General features: G+C 25.9%; 1 protein-coding gene across 6 annotated transcripts in view; it reads right to left on the reverse strand.

Moving 5' to 3' along the window:
* Positions 1–4,018: 4,018 nt before the first annotated feature.
* The window catches only part of Rtnl1 (Reticulon-like1), a 44,923-nt gene continuing 35,299 nt past the window's right edge, over positions 4,019–13,642 (reverse strand). For 5 of the 6 annotated variants that reach the window (XM_065500963.1, XM_065500962.1, XM_065500964.1 and 2 more), the window contains 4 exons: positions 7,801–8,008; positions 7,512–7,720; positions 6,337–6,442; positions 4,019–6,262 (listed from right to left, as the gene is read on the reverse strand). In XM_065500963.1, coding sequence (XP_065357035.1) covers positions 6,196–6,262; positions 6,337–6,442; positions 7,512–7,720; positions 7,801–8,008 — 590 coding nt within the window. In that variant the 3' untranslated portion in view covers positions 4,019–6,195. Of the gene's footprint in view, positions 6,263–6,336; positions 6,443–7,511; positions 7,721–7,800; positions 8,009–10,177; positions 10,329–13,642 lie in introns of those variants that run through there. The other variant, XM_065500967.1, reaches the window with a different exon arrangement.

Here is a 13,642-nt window from a genome sequence, read left to right on the forward strand (position 1 = left end):
GTACATTCCTCTGCCTCCCTCTAGTTAAGCCGGTGTGGATATGACTTGTCAAACATTAAGTAGACACAAAAAACATTTGTTATTTCATTTACACTCCTAAGCAAATGTTTAGTGTGGTTTTTTTTTTGTTTTGCGGAGGTGGGTGGTGGGGGTCCAAAAGTTCTACACCTAGCAGAGATGTGTTTTAAATATTATGTATCTTTTTGTAGCAAACTTATGGCACAAAAGTACCAACAAGTTCGTTTATGTCACAACTACAATTGGGTCATAGATTTAGGAGTTATAAATTATTACTTACATACTTATGGTTTTCGTATGTCTACTATTTTTTTATTACATTAAGTTAAATAAGGCGTCAAGTTCTTTAACCAAATATTGAATAATTCGTTGTTTACTACAGAAGTATATCGTCCCCTCAACAAAACAATATGCATATACACCATTATTTTTTATTGCATAATAAGAATCTACATAACTGAGTCTATATATGGTCTAAATTTGGTGAAATTCTACTTCCACAAAGTGGGTCAAAAGATCAATTGTAATATTACTTTTGTTCTAGATGTCTACTAACACAAAAATTTTAAACTCTATTATTTCTAAATGGCAAAAAAAATTATACACTGTTGTTTTATTAAGGGGACGATATATTTCATAAGTGATTCACGTCACCCTCTTTTTATGGTTGCGAAATTTTGCTCAAACAACTACAGTATTAAGAGCAAAAGGTTTGGTATTTTGTTATTGGCTTGATATGCATTTTTGTATTTGCAATGTTGCAAAACCAGTCGCTCTTAAGACTGAATACCACTAATGTTGTATTTGTGCAAAAGTTCGCTATTTTACTAGGGTTCAAAATATATAAAAATATAAAAACTATAAGGCTGTAATATAGAGACCAAATCGAATGTTCAAAAACGAATCAAATCGAATGTTGCATGAGTAAACAAATTATTTAATTTGTTATTGTTTCTTCCGTATGTGCAAAGAAAAGCTTTTCATAATTTAAAGATAACTTTTCCAAACAGCTATTCCTTTACTGCTGACATGAATCACTTAATCTAAATCACTAAACTTATTTATGGTTGGTCCGTTTTTGCCCATTTGCATTACAAAATATTTTTTATCAAGAGAGCCTCTATCGACCCTTCAACATGCAGACGGACAAAAGCTTTTCATAATTTAAAGATAACTTTTCCAAAAAGCTATTTCTGACATGAATCACCTGAAATCACTTAATCTAGATCACAAAACTTATTTATGGTTGGACCAATTTTGCCCATTTCCAATACGAAATATTTTGTATCAAGAGAGCCTTTAACAGGCAGATGAATATAGAAGAGTATTATAAGGACACAGAAAACACTTTCGTTGGTGGTGGGTAAAATAAAACTAAACATGTGCCAGAAATTGAAGTAGGGTTGACTAGGCAGTTGATTATGAATGAAGTGTCATTGTGACCTTGACCACTAGCTGGTCATAAATTGTGGTCACACGGTAAAATTTAAATCTAATATTCCACCTGTTGCAATACCTGTTGGAAGATCAGCAGGTCATAGCTACCGATGGCCAAGATGTACTTTGAATAAATTTATAATAAACAAGTAAGAGACCTATATTCGGCTGTGCCGAATCTTATATACTTCACCAAATTATTCTTCATACAAATTTAAAATATTTTTAGATAAACAAAATTTTTTTTTTTTTTTTAATTTTTTGTTAAAATTTTTTTAATTGAAATTTTATATTTTTTAAATTTAAAAAAAAAAATTATTTTTTAATTTTTTTTTGTTAAAAAAAAATTCGGGTTAAAAAATATTTTTTCCGATTTTGACCCATTGTAGGTCCAACTTACTATGTTGCAAAGGTTTTTGAAATATCTATCATTAGATATTCATATTGTCTATATTAATGACTTAGTAATCCAGATATAGATCAAAAATCGAGATTGTCCTGGTTTTTTCCTCATATCTCAGCCATTTGTGGACCGATTTTGCTGATTTTATATACCAAACATCTCGAAAGCATGTCTGACAGAATTATTGATGATTTGGATCTAGAAGATATCTGGGGTCTTCAGAAAATTGATTTCAACAGACAGACAGACAGACGGACATTGCTTAATCGACTCCGCTATCTATAAGGATCCAGAATATATATACTTTATAGGGTCGGAAATGAAAAATGTAGAAATTACAAACGGAATGACAAACTTATATAAAAATTAATAAACAATAAAATATTTGTACGCCAGAAGGTTGAAAAAATACATAAAAAGCCTACTATATCAATCGGTTCATGTTCAGGTCTGAAAAGGTTATGAAAGGCATCTCCTATCATTGTTTAAATATGTATAACATTTAAATCTAAACGAAAACAGACGATTATTTCACATTTTATATAACTTGTTTTGACAACAAATTGTTAAGTAAAGATTTATGATTTTTTGTAATCTATAATTAAAATTTTATATAAATGCAACAAAAATGAGTTTGGGTGCAATCAGAGTTGAAAAAGTAACATTTTTAATAATGTTTGGCAGAATTTGTGAATTTATTTTTCTATCTTTGGCAACTTTTTGCGCAGAAACTCTTTTCTTCGTTCATTAGAAGTGTAGAGAAGCAAATAGGACAGAAAAAGTTGCACGATGTCGAGCTATGCGACATCGTGTTGTTAAAAATTATTATTAATAAGACTTGCAAGGCACAATATATGTATAAATAAAATTGCTACGATTAATCCCCAATGTAAATAGGCTCTAACATAATGTGGGCCAAGAATTTATTAGTTGCAATGAGATTCATTGCAACTAATAAATCTACATGTTTCCTTAGTTTTAAAAACTATTACAATACTCACCCATTGTTACCTTTTATTCCTCATTGTATAGTAAGATTAGGAAGAGTGTATTTTAAATGAAATTTTGAATAAGTCGTTTGTTAATTCATTTTATCAACTAAAAATTAAATAAAAAATAAAAATCTAATTATAAATTATTATGTATTAATGATTAGATGTAAAATACTTACTTTTACCCATATGATTCCTTAAAACAGGCTGTTAGAACGTGATAGGCGTCTAAATGATTTATATTTTTAAATTGTATTTATTAATGTTTCTTGTTTACTTCATTTTTTTTTTATAATTTAAATTGATTTGAAATACTTGACGATACTTTTTAGACTGCAGCAAATCAACGTTTATTTTTTTTGTTTTATTTTTTTTTTTTAATTGTATAATATAAATTTTGTTTTTTTCTTAAAAGATGACTGAAAACAAAAAAAATTAACATTTAAAACTAAAAGGATTCAAGTTAAGCACATGCTTAATAATAGTGAAATATATTTAAAAAAATGTATTTATATGTATGTAATTATGTATGTTTTTTTGTTCGATATTTGCAAATAAATGGACAATGAAATATGAAATATTTCCATAATTGTATGTTTCCTAGCGAGTGTTAATATAGTGTAGTTTATTAAAAAAAGAAGCATCAAATTTAAAGCATACTTTTAAGCTGAACATAATTGTATAAAAAATAAAGCAGAATTTTAGGCTTCTAACGTTTAGGTAAATTTGTTTAAATAACATTTTAAAATATTTCAGCTAAATAAAAACGTTTATTTTCTTTTAAATATTCTTGTTGTTATTTTTTTGATTTTAAGGCATTTTGATGATAACAAAGTTAAACAAAACTATTTATTTGCAACTTATAAAAGGCAAAAATTATGTATATTATTATGTATGATTCGTTTGTTGGTTGGTTGTATGTATGTAATGGGATATTTAAATATTGTTGTTTGGTTTTTGGTTTTATTTACTAACATTTATTAATTGTTTGCTTGAATCGGTATTATTAAAAAATAAAATTCATTATTAAATACATCAAAGTGATTCTGTTTTATATAGAGCGTTGTTGATGTATAGAGAGTATGTCTGTATATAATTTTATACTACCTGTTTAAAGTTTTGTTTTGCTTTTGGACAATTTTAAATCTTTACTTTTGTAATAAAAAAATTTTGATATATTTTATATATATAATTTTTTTGTTTAAGTTTTAAAGTTTCTTTTATTTATTTACTCAGTTATCTTAATAATGTTTTGTTTGTTGGTTTTTTTCTTTCTTCATGTTATTTATTCTTGGTTTTCAAGTAAATGTAGCTAGCTAATTAGCTTAGTAATGATGTCATAATATAATAATAATAATAGATAGATAGTTTAAGTCTTCTTCAACTAAAAAACAAAGGATTAAGCTACAATTTAAAAAAAAAAAATCAACAAATAAATGGGAAAAATTTATTTTATATAGAACTATAAATGTAGAAACTAAGAGAAAAAAAAGAGATAAAAACAGCTCGAAATTGCATTGTTTTTAGTTTTCCTTAAAAGGGTAAATTTTTGTTTGTTTATGCTTCATTTCTTTTTTAAGGAAAATCTATTTAATAAAATTACCAAATAAAAGAGTTATAATTAGTAATAGTAATAATCATCATAATATAATTCATATTTTCAAAAATAAGCATAATTAAAAATAAAACATGTTGGTTGTTATTATTTTCTTATTATATTAACACATATCGTTCAATCATCCAAAAGTAATAATAATCATCATTATAAAGTCAAAACTACATTACAAAACATTTTTGTTAAATAAAAATGTTTTTCTTTTTGTTATTGTTTATTTCCTCTTTTGTTTAAAAGTTTTATTTATGTAGTATAGGCCAAAATTGTTTTTGGTTGTTTGTTTGTCTGTGGTATTTGAGAAAAGTTTTGAAAAATATATATAAAGAAAAAAATACAAAATAAATAAAATGAATTTCGTTCGGTATAGAGTTTTAAGTTGAATTTAAAGTGCTACCAATAAATTTTGTTACGTTTTCTGTTTTTGTTTGTTTTTGTTTTTTTGAGGATTGTGTGTTTATTTTATACAGAGCTGTAAATGAATCACTCATTTTTGAATTAATTCGCGAATCATTCACACAAAAAAATGAATTGAATGAAATTTGAGTCAATTCAAATGAATTTGGTAAAAATGAATTGCAATTCGTTTCTAATTCAAATGAATTGAATTGATTTTGAATTAATTCAAATGAATTTGGTAAAAATGAATTGCAATTCGTTTCCAATTCAAATGAATTGAATTGATTTTGAATTAATTCAATTCATTTACAATTCATTTGAATTGAATTGATTTTGAATTAATTCAAATGAATTAGAAAAAAAATTAGCAATTCATTTCCAAATGCATTCTAATTAAATCTAATTAGCCTTATTTATGAAACTCAATTGTGTTTTGAACTACATACATTGTTATTTTTCCTGATTTTTGATTATTTTTGGAAGATAGTTTTATTTTTTTGAAATAAATATAATATAAATATTAGCAAAAAGTTTGTCGTTGGGTGGTCGTGGGTCACAAAATTTCAAAAATTATTAATTGCTTCTTGAATATTAAATATGTTTTGTCGTTCAGCGTATTTCAAAATAAAAATCAGTTCTTCTTGAAGAAATAAACTCCAAACACCATGTTTTCATTGATCAGGCGCGTATACAGGACAAGGCTTTTCAATTTTTGTACTGGATATTTTCATTTTGGTAGGAGAAATGTTTCATTCCCCCTAGAGATCTGCTCTTGAATTTGATTGATTGCAACTCATTTTCGAGTCATTCATTTGAATTGCTAATTCTTTTTTCTAATTCATTTGAATTAATTCAAAATCAATTCAATTCAAATGAATTGTAAATGAATTGCAACTCATTTTTACAAATTCATTTGAATTAGAAATGAATTGAAATTCATTTCTGCTTAATTCGTTTGAATTGATTCAAATTTCATTCAATTCATTTTTTCAATTCAATGAATTAATTCAAAATTTAGCTAATTCATAATGAATTAAAATCAAAAAAGAATGATTCATTTACAGCTCTGATTTTATATTGTTGTATATGGTTATTAAAAATGTTGTTTGTAAATTATTTTGGGTTTTATCTTAACACAAAGAAAAAATATATGTAATTGCAATTAGATAGTAAAGTTGCGTTTGTTTTTGTTTGCTTTCTCCTCAATCTTCATCTTGTTCTCTTGGTTTTTCTTTATTTTGTTTGTTTTTCTTTTTTACTTTTTAAGATGTTAATACAAATTAATGTTGCTTTACAACATGGTTGTTGGTTGGTTGGTTTGTTGCATTTGAAATTTACTTGTCCTTTTCGGTTTCAGCAGCAATGGGCTTCTTGTTGCCAATGGGAATGGCTACTTTGATCCTAAAAAGAAGTAAGATAAAAATAGAAATATTAATAACACATTAATTTATTAGAGAAGATTTGAGGTTACTTACTTTTCGGTTACTTCAGCAACTTTGCTTCTGGCCAAATCCAAGTAAGTATCAATAGATTGTTTGTTGTTTTCATAGACCTTGGGCAAGGTGAACAAGGAGACAAAGGCTGAAACAGAAAAAAGCAATGAATACATACATACATATTTTTTATAAAAAAAAATTTGTTAATTGTAAAAATTTTGGCGTGAAAAATCTTTAATAAACGATGACTTTTTTGTGAATTGATGTTTTTAGGTTATTTTTGTGTAGGACCATTTATACTAACAGGAAAAATAGGTATTTCAAAGTCTCATCGATCTGTATAAAATAAACATTCGAACATGTTCCACCATGCCAAAATTTTTCTGACAGTTTTTTCACCAACGAACAGTTTTCAATGGAACCTTTATTTTTAGTGAATTCAAACATTACTAGTTTGGAATAAAAATCGTAGAGGATTGACGAATTGTTAAATTAGCAATTCGTTGAAAATGGTTTTCAAAACTTTTCTAGAAATTTTTATATTTTTATTGAAATGAAACATTTTTTCAAACATCACTAGTTTGGAATAAAAAGCGTAGCGTATTTCCTTTAAAATAAGAACAGAAAATACGATTATATTTTGAGAGCATAAAAATCAGACATCCGAAAAAGAGGGTATGTTTTTTTCTTCGTTTTTTTGTTGCTATTTTTATCTGAGTTATTAAGAAATGTTGTTTTGCCAAATAGGCAATTCCAAAAATTGCGAATTGAAAATTAATTCAGAAAATGTTAAAAAATTTTGTAAAATTACAAAAAATTAAAATTAGCAGCAAATATTTTTTGGCGTTTTAAAATTCAGAGATTTGAAAGAATACAAAAAATACTCTTTATAAAAGAATAATCTTTATAAATCTACAACGGATTAAAAAAGTACAAGTACAATTTAAATGCGTAAAAATTATACAAGACAGTATTTTTACATTTATTTTAACTTTAAAAAAAAATACACAAAAAAGAGAAATATTTAAAAAACTTTCTGAAACTATTTATTGGCGACTTAAAAATCGCAGCGATTCTACAAAAAGTATTTTTTTTTTTTAATTTTAATTTTCGAAGTTTTAAGTTCGAATTTTTGTTTTTATGGAAATTTTACTTATTTTGAAGTGAAATGAAAAATATCTTTAACCTTTTTGCTTTAAATAAAGCGCACTTACCCAAAATCACCAATGTCATGCCATTGAACCAAGCTCCAATGTAGGTCATAACCCACATAATCACACCGAATTTAATGGAATCGACTAAATCCTCAACCAAGAACAATCTTCTCAATTCAGCAGTGAAGCCATTTAAATGGGCAACAGCAACACCGGCAATATTTTGGATTTTCTCTTGGGACAATGTTAAATCGAATTCCAAATATTCTCTAAAAGCGAAACGAAACAAAAAAATATTATTAATAACAATATTTTATAAATATTTAACAATATTAATAATACAACTTACTTGAAGGGATGACCATCGGAGGTCTTTTGTATGGCCTGCATAACTGATTTATAGATTCTGAAGGCAATTGTGCCTGTCAGTAAGATCAACGACAAATAGGCAAATACACTGATGACAGAGAAACATGAAATGGCCAAAAGTGTGACAAGACCAGCACCAAAAACAATACCCGATTTTTTCACATCGCGCCAGTAAATAAGGGACTCCACTAAAAGTAAAAAAAATAAAAAATAAATCAGTTAATTTTGTTTTTAAATTAAATAAATATTAAAAATAATAAGAGTACAATATATAAAATTTGTTATACAGTAGAATTCAAAATGTTTTAATTTCAAAATTGTTTAGACAGCTGGTTTTTTGTTTAATATATACAATATATTAAGCTTTTTAGGCATTTGTTTAGAGAGTGGTAATCGTTATTTGATAAGTAAAATTCAGATAATTTCGAAATGTTTAATATCAAAAACCTTTTTAAAATCTTTTCCAATAATTCCCCAGGAAAATGTTTAAATTTGTTTGATTTATGCGGTTTAATTGTAATATGTTTTCCACAGATTACACAGATATGAATTAGCTGGTTCCTAAAGAAAAAGAAATTGTTGTGGTTTTGAAAAGAGGGACAATGTCTATTGCATTTTTCTCTCGCTCTGCAAACCACGACCATTATAAAGTGTTTGTAGAATGTCAAAATAACGATATTACTTTTTTGAGAACTGTCATTTGTATCATATCTGTGTAATATGTTATGTTTTCTTTTGAAATTTAACTTTTTAAGAATCTTTTTCAATAATTCTTAGGAATATGTTCAAAATTATTTGATGTACATATATATTTTAAATGGAATTTCTTATGAGCCGAATTTTAGCCTTTTAAGAATTTTAGAAATTTTTTATTTTTTTTTAATTTAATGGAAGATTTCTTTTGATTGAAAAATTTACTGAAATTGGCAGTAATTTTTAGAATTAATCTAAAAATTTCGGAATAATTAGATTCTTACATTTTATTTGATCAGAATTTTTACTTTTTAACAATCATTTTCAATAATTCTTATACATTTGAATTAGAATATGTTTCTTTTTCAATAATTCCATAGGAAAATATTCGGATTAATTTGATTTTAATTCTAATATGTTCTCTTTTGAAACTAATTTTAACTTTCTAAGAATATTTTTCAATAATTCCCTAGGAAAATTTACGAATAATTCGAATTTGCTTTCATTTATGTCAAAATTTTGCATTTTAAATATATTTTTCAATAATTCCCTGCGAAAATTTTCAAATTATACAGTTTAATTCGAATATGTTTTCTTTTAGGTCGAAATTTGGCTTTTTAAGCATATTTTTCAATATTTTTTAGGAAAATATTCAAATTTTTTAGATTTTTTCATTTTAATTTTCTTTTGAGCTGAACTTTACATTTTCTGATAGTAAAATTGATAGAAATTGTTAGTCATTATCAGAATTTATCTAAGGATTTCTAAATATTTAGTTTAAAATTGAAATAATTTTTAAGATTTCAATTACTGAATCATTCGAATATGTTTGCTTTATAGGCACATTTTAATTGAAAAATATTCTTCTTTTTTTTTAAACAAACATAAACTGCGAAGCTTTTTGCTTGTCTGCGGGAATCGAACCCACAACCCTCAGATTGATAGCCCAGCACACTATTAACTGCTATAGTCTCAAAGTAAACTGATTAGTAATAAAATGTAGTCTTCTAATATATAACAAATGTTTATAATATTAGAACAAATATAGCAGGCAGCAGCTGGCATTTTAATTTAATTAAAATCTTTTTATTATTCGAAATAATTTTGCAAATAATCTGGAGATTTTCCGCCATATTTACAATCAATTTTTAAATTTATCAAAGGTTTATTTATAAAATAAAATTGGTATGAAAAATTGATTATGAATAAGGCAAAAATCCTAAAATATATTAAATATCAAACTAATTTAAATTAATAATTTATTGAAAACTGAATATGAATTAAATTCTTAAAAATTTCACATTTCAATTGTTTAAGTTTTAAATAAATTGTATCAACAATTATAATAAATTGTTGTTGTTTAGTTAAAACATTAATCATAGATATCACACACATCTCAAAAAAAATTTTAGATTTTCAAAAGATGCCAAAAATACCGCACAATAAAACGAACAGCCACAAACACACATGCCAACAACTTTTTTTCTTTTTTCTAAAAAAGACGAATACCACACACTCTCAAAAATCATAATTATGCAACCTTTTAGACAATATTTTCTAAATATTCTTTTTAAATATTTTAAAATCTTTGTTTGCTAAGTTTTAAAATAAGTACTTATAATTATTATATTTTTTGTTTTCATATATAACACAATTTCAATTACTTTTTGACATATTTGTAGGAAATTAAATGAAAAATACTATAAATGCACTTTATAAAAGAATTATCTGTATAAATCTACAACGGATCACAAATAAAAAATACAATTTTAAATGCGTACAAATGAGACAAGACTGAATGACTGGCGTTGTTACTTTTACTTTAAACTTTTTTCCAACAAAAAATACCCCCAAAAAAAATAAAGAGAAATATTTAAAAATTCGAATTTCGATCTTTACGTAGAGGAGAATGATTGTTTAAAAATAAACAAACAACATTTGTTTTATATTTTTTTGTTTTTGTTCTTTATTATAACCTCCCTCAGACAAAGCAGAGTAGGAGGAGTGTGAGTGAATAGTTTCATTATGTCAAACGGTTTGTACTCAATGACCACACGGCTGAAGAATTTTATAAAACAAATTTAAACTCTGTATTTTAGCAAAAGGTTTGTAAATAGATTGAAAGTTGTTAAGTAATGATAAGAAAAGGATGTATTTAGTATTACAGAAAATGCATAAAGAAATGTTGATAAATAAAGGCGGAAAAGAGCATTATTTGTTAATATAAATATCTATAAAATCAGGCCCTGAAGTGAGGATATTAAAAATGCTATTTTGTAGTTTAATACAAGGAAATGAGGAGATCATTACATCATTTAAATTATCATCAAAGTCTCACTGATGCTAAAAATGTCAACTTAGCGGCAACTATAACCGGCAGTTTTCTACCATGGAACTTAACAAGTCATTACTGTTCTTATAATAAAGATTACCAAAGTTTGTTATGCCAGAGGAAGGGTATCTACCATTCGCCTTAAAATTATACCAAATTTTACCGATTTTAATTATAATTAAAAAAAAAAAAACTCAAGATGTTTTTTTCGTGTAGCTTTGTATAAAAAGCGTGGGGGATTTCCATTAAATTAGGAAGAAAGCAAAAAAAAAAACAGATTTTATGGTGAATATTATTTAAAATTGAAAATGACTATTTTGAGAGCATACAAAAATAGAGAGTTGAAAGAAAGAGACTAATTAATGCATTTTTATTACTGTACAGAAATATTTGAAAAAGTTGAAATTTTTCAAAAAATTTCTAAAAACAATGTTGTTTACTAAATAGGCAATTGCAAAAATATATATTATTAATAAGTTCAACATATAATGTTAATGTGAAAATACTTCACATTGTTTAAATATTTGGAGAAATAAGATTAAATACTATTTCCAAAAAAGAAATTTTTGTTTGATCATAAATAATGTCAAAAAAAAATATATTAATGACCTTCTAGTCATCTTTTCTTAATTATAGATTGTTTAAGTGAAAGAGAAATAACGATTTTTTAGTGATCACGCATTGTTCTTGATATATTTGTACAAAGTGAACATATTTTATTAAATATTAAAGGAAATGTTAAATTCAAAGTACCAAAAATAAAAATTATCTGAAAATATTTGTTGACAATTCGAATGGAATGAAACACTTTCGAATGCCAATGTATTTCGGAAATTTTTATCTTTGAATCAAGTTAAGCAGTAAACTTCAGTCTTCAGATGGATTATAAAACTTAAGGTCTCATTTTATAAAACGAAGTGTTCAGAAACGAAACAGGAAAAAGGTTTCAAACTTGAATTTTGCCCATACAAAATTAGTTTACAAAATGAGGCCCTTATAGTCGACAAATGCTAGTAAAATACCAGGCAACCGATCAATATATTCTTACTGCGTCATATTTCAATTCTTTGCTTCTAGAAAATCGACATTTTGAAAATCTTCCAATCCAAAGTAAACAATTTAAAAAGAAAATCATCCAATAAAATCTAAATAATCGAGGTTTTTCTTTAGAGATTTTGTCTAAATGTGAAATAAATCTAAAATCTCCACACATCTTGATCTAGAAAATTAAATTATGTGTAAATTAAAGGATGCATGTAAACATTGTAAAGTATGATGAGATAGATCCATTAATGCTGACTTTAACTCAATTATATGTTGCGATTTAAAAAGAAGTTCTTTCTGAGTCCCCTCTATTAAAGTTAAACAATTTAAAAAGAACTTCTTGTTGTGACAGTTCAACAAATAGGCCTATTTGCAATGATTTTTACCGGCAATCCCAGCAATAATACTAAAATTAATAAGAATAGTGAATTTCAAAATTGGTCGATCTATTGGGATATCTATCTATATATATAAAAATGAAATGGTCCATGTATGTAATGTCATCACGTGAGAACTGCCGGAGCGATTTGGCTGTTTTTTTTTATTCGATTCGAAATTTTCAGAAGATGGTTTGTAAAGAAAAAAAATTTAAAAATCCGGGTAAAACTCGGAAATTTCTTTTTTTTGTGAGTCCAGTCAACTGTAATAAAAAGCTCCCTAAAGTATGCAGTACAAATTTAGATATTTTATTTGCAAATAAATAAGAACATGCTGATGTGCGTGGGTTGGAGAAACTTGAAGAACTAACATTAGTAAATGCCACCGGGCGAAGCCGGGGCGATCAACTAGTAATAAATAAAAGCTACCATAATTTGAGGTTATGAAGTTTTAAATTGCCTGTCATATGATGAAATGTCAAGAATTGAGCTGTCATCCTTTGACATTTATTTGACATTTTATTCGGGAAATAATTTTAAAACTTTTAAGGATATTCATATGGACGCATGGAACAATTGAATTGGCTTTTTGAATAACTTAGAAAAAAAAAAACATTTTTTTTACAAAATCATACTTAGTAATGAGGTACAATTTTCGCAAAATTTATCGATGTCAAGACTTGTTATTTATTTCTCGAGAGCATTTGAAAGACCGGATTTACGTGAACATTAAGAACAAGTGTTTTTTGGACATAGAGGTGGACATTTGTCCAACAGCATATTGTATTACAAATTCCCATATTACTATTTTATATTGTAGTCAAAAAAACTGAATTTGTCCATGTAGCAATTTCTGAATGAGACTAAAGAACTTGCTTGCTACAAAACAAGATGCTGTTAAAAAAGTATAGAAAATTTGTTGAACACTGACAAAATCTCTAAGGCCCTAATTTTGTAAATCACGTCACAAAGTGATATTTATATGGAAAGCAAAAACAAAATTTCAAAAATTTGAAAAATTTGTTTTTGTTTTATATACAAATTCTTAACAGAAAAAACTAACCAAAAATTCAAGCGTTGATTTGCCTTTCATAATTTGAAAATTTTGTATATAAAACAAAAACAAATTTTTCAAATTTTTTAAATTTTGTTTTTGCTTTTTATATAAATATCACTTTGGTGACGTGATTTACAAAATTAGGGCCCAAGTTACTCTATAATTTTTGATTCATAAGATCGAATACTTATGAGAAAGTGAGAGTGTATACAGGATTTTAAATTAAAAATGTCGGAATAACTAACATTCATAAGGGCATAAGAATTAGTAAATGTACGTTTTACTCCATCACTTAGCAACATATACATATTTATAATTT

Source organism: Calliphora vicina, chromosome 2, assembly GCF_958450345.1.
Source record: "Calliphora vicina chromosome 2, idCalVici1.1, whole genome shotgun sequence".
NCBI classification, from domain to species: domain Eukaryota; kingdom Metazoa; phylum Arthropoda; class Insecta; order Diptera; family Calliphoridae; genus Calliphora; species Calliphora vicina.